Source organism: Coregonus lavaretus (assembly GCF_964263955.1).
Source record: "Coregonus lavaretus genome assembly, contig: HAP1_SCAFFOLD_3896, whole genome shotgun sequence".
Classification (NCBI taxonomy): Eukaryota; Metazoa; Chordata; class Actinopteri; order Salmoniformes; family Salmonidae; genus Coregonus; species Coregonus lavaretus.
The window spans coordinates 1796-10536 of NW_028164730.1; the positions used below are offsets into that span (position 1 = coordinate 1796).

The following is an 8741-nucleotide window of genomic DNA, read 5'->3' on the forward strand; positions in this document are numbered from 1 at the left end:
AATGTTTGTACAAGATAATAATCACTAGCATCACATAATCACTAACCACCACACATGTTCAGACTCACCTCAGCTGTGAGATGTAGGGCAGACACTGAAGGAAACTCCTCACTTCACTCTCTTCATCTGACCAGCCGTTCAGCTCTACTGGTTTCTTCTCTGGTTGGAGTTTCAGCACTTCTAGGAGGAGGGAGGCCTTTCTCTCTGAGAGGTATATGGACCAGACTGCAGGAGCTGACTGGTAAACTGGCTGTAATGCTGGAAGGACACTCCTGCCTGTTTGAGTATCATAGTACTTCACATGTGAGTACAGATCCAGCAGGAAATCACTCTCTCTAAATGGATCATCACCATCATCATCATCATCATCATCATCATCATCATCATCATAATCATCATATGTGTATCTGCACATGGAGGATAATGTCTTTAAGATATTTTCTCCTGTCTCTGTATCATACTCAGCTGCAGCAACACTGAGTTTAGACAAAACTGACCAGGCCTCTTTATCAAAACCAATAATAAACCTGAATGAGAAGACAGAGAAACATTGTTAGCCTAGATTCTCTGGTTAAGTCATGCAGAGGAATCACCCACAGACAATTAATAATGTTTACATGGCAGAATGGCAAATAAAGACTAATGGAGTGATTTGGATGAACAGATGTTTTATTAACAAGATAAATAGCTGGTACAATATGACACATCTCTGGAAAAAAAACACTCACCTCAGCTGTGAGATGTAGGGCAGACACTGAAGGAAACTCCTCACTTCACTCTCTTCATCTGACCAGCCCTTCAGCTCTACTGGTTTCTTCTCTGGTTGGAGTTTCAGCACTTCTAGGAGGAGGGAGGCCTTTCTCTTTGAGAGGTCTATGGACCAGACTGCAGGAGCTGACTGGTAAACTGGCTGTAATGCTGGAAGGACACTCCTGCCTGTTTGAGTATCATAGTACTTCACATGTGAGTACAGATCCAGCAGGAAATCACTCTCTCTAAATGGATCATCACCATCATCATCATCATCATCATCATCATCATCATCATATGTGTATCTGCACATGGAGGATAATGTCTTTAAGATATTTTCTCCTGTCTCTGTATCATACTCAGCTGCAGCAACACTGAGTAGAGACAAAACTGACCAGGCCTCTTTATCAAAACCAATAATAAACCTGAATGAGAAGACAGAGAAACATTGTTACTACATGTTATCCTAGATTCTCTGGTTAAGTCATCCAGAGGAATCACCCACAGACAATTAATAATGTTTACATGGCAGAATGGCAAATAAAGACTAATGGAGTTATTTGGATGAACAGATGTTTTATTAACAAGATAAATAGCTGGTACAATATGACACATCTCTGGAAAAAAAACACTCACCTCAGCTGTGAGATGTAGGGCAGACACTGAAGGAAACTCCTCACTTCACTCTCTTCATCTGACCAGCCCTTCAGCTCTACTGGTTTCTTCTCTGGTTGGAGTTTCAGCACTTCTAGGAGGAGGGAGGCCTTTCTCTCTGAGAGGTCTATGGACCAGACTGCAGGAGCTGACTGGTAAACTGGCTGTAATAATGGAAGGACACTCCTGCCTGTTTGAGTCTCATAGTACTTCACATGTGAGTACAGATCCAGCAGGAAATCACTCTGTTTAGAATTGTCTCCACTGAGAAAAGGAAAGGTGCTGTAAGTCCACACTGATGCTACCAGCTTCAGTGTCTTCTCTCCTGTCTGCTCCTCCCACTCTGCTGCTTGAGACAGGAGATCCACCAGGAACTTGATCCGCTTTAAGTGTTCAGACCTCCATGGATAGAAACTGCAACAAGGACAGTAACAGCTGATTCAGACATGGATGAACACATGAAACCAGTCATAGCTAAAGATATATGAAGTAGTTATACATTTACATAATGTGCTTTGATTATATGTAAAAGTATTTAATTTTAGAGGAATGCACATTATCTATGTGTGACATTTAGTAATGCAACATTTGTTATGTCAAGAAATCTGAGTATAAATATTACCAGATTCACCAACACTTGAAGTTTTATATTACTATGTTTCTACAAGCTAATAATCACTAGCATCACATAATCACTAACCACCACACATGTTCAGACTCACCTCAGCTGTGAGATGTAGGGCAGACACTGAAGGAAACTCCTCACTTCACTCTCTTCATCTGACCAGCCCTTCAGCTCTACTGGTTTCTTCTCTGGTTGGAGTTTCAGCACTTCTAGGAGGAGGGAGGCCTTTCTCTCTGAGAGGTCTATGGACCAGACTGCAGGAGCTGACTGGTAAACTGGCTGTAATGCTGGAAGGACACTCCTGCCTGTTTGAGTATCATAGTACTTCACATGTGAGTACAGATCCAGCAGGAAATCACTCTCTCTAAATGGATCATCACCATCATCATCATCATCATCATCATCATCATCATCATATGTGTATCTGCACATGGAGGATAATGTCTTTAAGATATTTTCTCCTGTCTCTGTATCATACTCAGCTGCAGCAACACTGAGTTTAGACAAAACTGACCAGGCCTCTTTATCAAAACCAATAATAAACCTGAATGAGAAGACAGAGAAACATTGTTACTACATGTTATCCTAGATTCTCTGGTTAAGTCATCCAGAGGAATCACCCACAGACAATTAATAATGTTTACATGGCAGAATGGCAAATAAAGACTAATGGAGTTATTTGGATGAACAGATGTTTTATTAACAAGATAAATAGCTGGTACAATATGACACATCTCTGGAAAAAAAACACTCACCTCAGCTGTGAGATGTAGGGCAGACACTGAAGGAAACTCCTCACTTCACTCTCTTCATCTGACCAGCCCTTCAGCTCTACTGGTTTCTTCTCTGGTTGGAGTTTCAGCACTTCTAGGAGGAGGGAGGCCTTTCTCTTTGAGAGGTCTATGGACCAGACTGCAGGAGCTGACTGGTAAAGTGGTTTCAATGATGGAAGGACACTCCTGGCTGTTTGATTCCTATTGTACTTCACATGTGAGTACAGATCCAACAGGATGTCATATCTCTCAGTTTGATACACAGAGAACAGTGACAGCAGTGTGTTCACAGCTTTCTGGAAAGTTTCTCTGTGATCTAGTGCTGCTTGTAGACACAAATCTAGTAGGACTGCTTTCTCTTCTGTCTCCAGTCTTTCAGGGGATCCTCTCTGATGTTCTAGTGGGGTAAACCTGTGACCCATAAAACATAAGAATGTCTATGTTCAGATAGAAGCAGGGAGAATGTGACTGCTGCCTCTTTTACAGACTGAATACTGTTGTCATCATGTCTATCTTGTTGTGTTGTTGCAATGTCTTGTTTGTCTGTCTTAGCCTTTTGATAGGTTGTCATTGGAAATAAGAACAATATGTTCTCAACTGACTTAAATAAATTAAGTCACAAAGACATTGTGTAAATATATATTGGCTGTGGAAACACTCACCTGAGTTTGTTGATATTAGGTAGACACTTTAAAATGGTTTTGCTGAGAGCTTCACTGAGAAGAGTTCTCTGACCCCAGTGTAGACAGAGATGAACCCTCTCTAGACTCTGCTTCATCACTTCTTCTGCTCTCTCAAACACTCGTCTTTCACCCTGGACTGGAAGGTGCAACTCATTTCCACAGAGACCAAGTAAGCTGGTGAAGTCCATCTCTGCCACACTGCTCAGCAAAGTTGTCCAGAGTTGACACAGCATTGAGGGGTCAGATGAATCACCAGAGGAGGGCCTTTAAAAGAGATTAGATTATAAATTAAATTATACAGATTATTTCAAAGTAGCATGACACAGAAGTGTTTATAACTAAGTATCTGAATGGAAGAGAATATAATATATATTTTTTTTAAAGTCAGTTGCTTCACCCCAATGTCTCTTTCTTTGACTGGATAATTGGAAATAAACTGGTGAATTAAATAACACAAATATATAACACAAATATTACCCAAGATGTCTGACATTCATTGAAGGGTCAGATGTATCATCAGAAAACAGATTAGATCTGTAATTCAAATCTTACATTGTTTTGAAGTAGCATGAACCCAATGTTTTGTCATCTTTATAACTAACTCAGTACATGGCTGAAATACCAATGAGTGTTCCATTCATCAAGATAACTTATTTGCAGGGATTTGGGGGTGAGTTAATCAGTAGGACAAAAGTATTGAGAAAGTTTTTTAATTTACAGAGAGATGCAAACTGATCTCAAATGGTTGACATTCAGCCATGATACAGCTGTGACAAACACGGAATTAAAGGATTTGCATGAATGGTTAGGTGATTACCAATCTTTCTTTAATTAGGTTAGTTTGTACACAGATAATAAACTTACCCAAGATGTCTGACATTCTTCAGAGAGCCCAGTATCAGCCTTACTCCTTGGTCTGACACAATGCAGCCGTTCAGGTCCAAGCCAACCTTTCTCTCTGCAGACTGACTGGTCACATAAGACACTGCACAGCACTGGTGAGGATCAAGATGTTCTCCACTCAGGTCTAGATGATAGTCCAGTTTGTCCAGGAGAAGGAGACAGGCCTCAGTAGACTGATGTTCATACAAGCACTGACACAAAAACAGAAGATCTATCTCAAACTCAGGAACACCACCTTCTGCATGATCTTGGTTTGTTTGAGATGGAAGAAATGTGTTCACCACTTCCTTGAAGAACCAATCTGACGTCTTCTTGATCTGTTGATCCGGAACTAGACCGTTTACCAATCTAATATTCCTCTCATTCAGAAGCCCACACAGGAAGGGAATCAAGTGTTTTGTGTGTTTCCATTCTTCAGTCTGGCATTTCTCTAGAACCGCTCTGATTTGATCTGGATTCTGTAAGAGCCAAAGGGCACCAAAGAACTCCTGCATTGTGTAGTGGAGAAATGCACAGTAAGTGTCTAACACTGTGGGTGCAACCTGAACCATAAGTGCTCCCAAGAACGCAAAATGGACACCGCTTTCTTCACAGCTCAGTGTTGTCAAGTTCATGTTTTTTTCATTTGTTGCATCAAAAGCTATTTCTGCCAAAGACAATATTTTCTCTCTGTTTTCTTTGAGATAATTGTCGGTATCCTTAAGTCGTTTGCCACTGTGTTTTTGGATGCAGTGACGGAGGATGTTGCTGTACATTTCAGTTATAGTGCATGTCTGTTTCGAAGCCTTTGAGGTACGGAAATAAATGCAGGTAACCACCATCAGTGCATACATTGGGACATGGCACAGACTGAACAACTCTAGGTTGTTTAACACACTGCTCAAGGAGTCAGGATCAGCACTCAGCATCTCTGTTAAGTAAGCCCTGATGGATGCATCACTGAACCCTTTCACCTCCACTCTGAACCAGTCTGCGGGCCAGTCTGTCAGGAAGTCTTCAGATTGATCTGGTCTGCATGTGGTCACAATCTTTGCATCAGGGAGGAGGTTCTCCATAAGTTCCTTTACTACCGACAGAGAGGAGAGGTCTGTGATTCCATCAAATATGATGACAACGTTTTCAGAGTTCTCCTTAATATCTTGTAACACTTCTTCTTTACTTTTTTTGGGCTCACTGTACATGTTAAAGAGAAGGTCCTCCAGGCTCATGGGTTTTCTGTGTGAAATGTCTCTCACGTCAAAATAAAACATGTAATCTAGTTCTCTGTGATCTTTCTCTGCCCAGAGGTTCAACATTTGATGGGCGACTGTTGTTTTTCCAATTCCAGGTTTTCCAAAAAGGAGGATTTTTTTCTCAGCTGTTCTAAGCAGGTCAGCAGGGGATGTTTCCTGTTTGGCCATGGGGATGAAGCTCTTCAGCTTTTTAGGTCGAGCTTTCTTGCATCTTTTGCTTTTCACTTTAATTTTGGAGAGAGATGAATGCACATCTGTATCTAACACAAGAGGGGTGTAAGATAAAGTCCACTCATTTCTACATGTCTCTGGTAGGAGACTACAGCTTTGTTTCCATGCACCATTTGTGATCTTCCGTGCTTTACATTTCAGCTGTGTCTGATATCCGTGACAGGGTTTTGAACCTAAAATAAGGGTATTAAGGGAAGAGAGAGTAAATGCACTGTGCAAACAAATAAAAGCCAATCTAAAGGACTAGAGAAAATCAGGACAGAAAGCTACAAGGATACACTAGTAGATCTTTGTAGATTGAAGGTGCTCTTTTGGGGCTAAATGGTCATCAAAAACAAGAAGAACCAAGGGGCACTAAAAACAAAGTTAAAATGCCTGTATTATGATGGCATGTTCAATAGAACAATATGTATAAAACCTCTGATGCGTTTCAGCGTAGCCTTCATCAAGGAGGACAATGAAAAATCTCTATTGAACATGCCATTATAATAAAGGCATTTTTACTTTATGAAGAGTGCATTGGTCGCACTTATTTTTGATGAACAATCTAAAAAGGTACATTAACCCCCTTTCAATGTCCGCTTCAAATAGCTTCGCCAGCACCATGGAACCAAAGGAATAGTGCCAAAAGTACAAACCCTGTCTATGGAGCGCGCACAGTAAGCTAAATTAACCACACCTAAAATAATATTTGAAAGACACATTTCAACAGGTCTGCTATTTTTTAGCCCAGCCAATTGTATACTATATAGTGTATACTAAGAGGATACCATACGATCACTTACCAACAAGGTAGTCTGTCATCTCTGGGTCTTCCTTAAAGGGGAAGCAGCTGATCCATTGCTGTAAGTCAGCGTCGTCTAAGGTCCTCTTCCTTGTGATGTATAGAATCGTCAGCAACTCATAGCATGCAACCTCTCCTTTGGCCGAGACCCAGTCCAGTATTTTTCTGGTTTGGTCAAAACTGTCAACTTCAGCCTGAATTTTACTGACTTCCTCCCCGTGAAGAACCTTGCGCTGGAACAGGTTTTCCACAATGAGGGGAAGATTCTGGAGCCTTCCAATGAGACGTAGCCTTCCATTTCTAATGTACTCTAAAGCAGATTGTCTTGCAGAAGCCATGTCCCAGGTTGTTTCTGCAGCATCACTGGTATGTTTCAACACGTAGGATCTCTGGAAGACGAAAGTACATAGTAAGTTAATAGTAGAACAGTCAAATAATGATTAGGTTTATTTATTCAATTTCACTTTTTAGCCCATGTAAACAAAACATAAACCAACTAAATGTGAATGTATCTATTACAATGGCGTAAAACAAGAATATAAACTCAGAAAAAAAAGAAACGTCCCTTTTTCAGGACCCTGTCTTTCAAAGATAATTAGTAGAAATCCAAAGAACTTCAGAGATCTTCATTGTAAAGGGTTTAAACACTGTTTCCCATGCTTGTTCAATGAACCATAAACAATTAAATGAACATGCACCTGTGGAACGGTTGTTAAGACACTAACATCTTACAGACGGTAGGCATTTAAAGTCACAGTTATGAAGACTTAGGACACTAAAGAGGCCTTTCTACTGACTCTGAAAAACACCAAAAGAAAGATGCCCAGAGTCCCTGCTCATCTGCGTGAACGTGCCTTAGGCATGCTGCAAGGAGGCATGAGGACTGCAGATGTGGCCAGGGCAATACATTGCAATGTCCATACTGTGAGACACCTAAGACAGCGCTACAGGGAGACAGGACGGACAGCTGATCGTCCTCGCAGTGGCAGACCATGTGTAACAACACCTGCACAGGATCGGTACAGCCGAACATCACACCTGCGGGACAGGTACAGGATGGCAACAACAACTGCCCGAGTTACACCAGGAATGCACAATCCCTCCATCAGTGCTCAGACTGTCAGCAATAGGCTGAGAGAGGCTGGACTGAGGGCTTGTAGGCCTGTTGTAAGGTAGGTCCTCATCAGACATCACCGGCAACAACGTCACCTATGGGCACAAACCCACCATCGCTGGGCCAGACAGGACTGGCAAAAAGTGCTCTTCATTGACGAGTCGCGGTTTTGTCTCACCAGGGTGATAGTCGGATTTGCGTTTATCGGTGAAGGAATGAGTGTTACTCCTGAGTGGCGCAGTGGTCTAAGGCTCTGCATCGCAGTGCTAACTGTGCCACTAGAGATCCTGGTTCGAATCCAGGCTCTGTTGCAGCCGGCCGCGACCGGGAGACTCATGGGCGGCGCACAATTGGCCCAGCGTCGTCCAGGGTAGGGGAGGGAATGGCCGGCAGGGATGTAGCTCAGTTGATAGAGCATGGCGTTTGCAACGCCAGGGTTGTGGGTTCGATTCCCACAAGGGGGCCAGTATAAAAAAAAAATATATATATATGTAATCACTAACTGTAAGTCGCTCTGGATAAGAGCGTCTGCTAAATGACTAAAATGTAAATGTAAATGTAAATGTTACTCCGAGGCCTGTACTCTGGAGCGGGAGCAATATTTGAGGTGGAGGGTCCGTCATGGTCTGGGGCGGTGTGTCACAGCATCATCGGACTGAGCTTGTTGTCATTGCAGGCAATCTCAACGCTGTGCGTTACAGGGAAGACATCCTCCTCCCTCATGTGGTACCCTTCCTGCAGGCTCATCCTGACATGACCCTCCAGCATGACAATGCCACCAGCTATACTGCTCGTTCTCTGCGTGATTTCCTGCAAGACAGGAATGTCAGTGTTCTGCCATGGCCAGCGAAGAGCCCGGATCTCAATCCCATTGAGCACGACTGGGACCTGTTGGATCGGAGGATGAGGGCTAGGGCCATTCCCCCCAGAAATGTCCGGGAACTTGCAGGTGCCTTGGTGGAAGAGTGGGTTAACATCTCACAGCAAGACCT

The 8741-nt window shown here is 42.5% G+C and overlaps 1 protein-coding gene across 1 annotated transcript; it reads right to left on the reverse strand.

The window, feature by feature from the left end:
- Positions 1–2555: 2555 nt before the first annotated feature.
- LOC311116716 (protein NLRC5-like) lies at positions 2556–5596 on the reverse strand (the record flags this gene model as incomplete). Its single annotated transcript, XM_084191762.1, has 4 exons — positions 2556–2573; positions 3018–3213; positions 3465–3749; positions 4350–5596. 4 exons carry the CDS (start codon positions 5594–5596, stop codon positions 2556–2558), a joined length of 1746 nt encoding a protein of 581 aa, XP_084047888.1.
- Positions 5597–8741: the final 3145 nt, after the last annotated feature.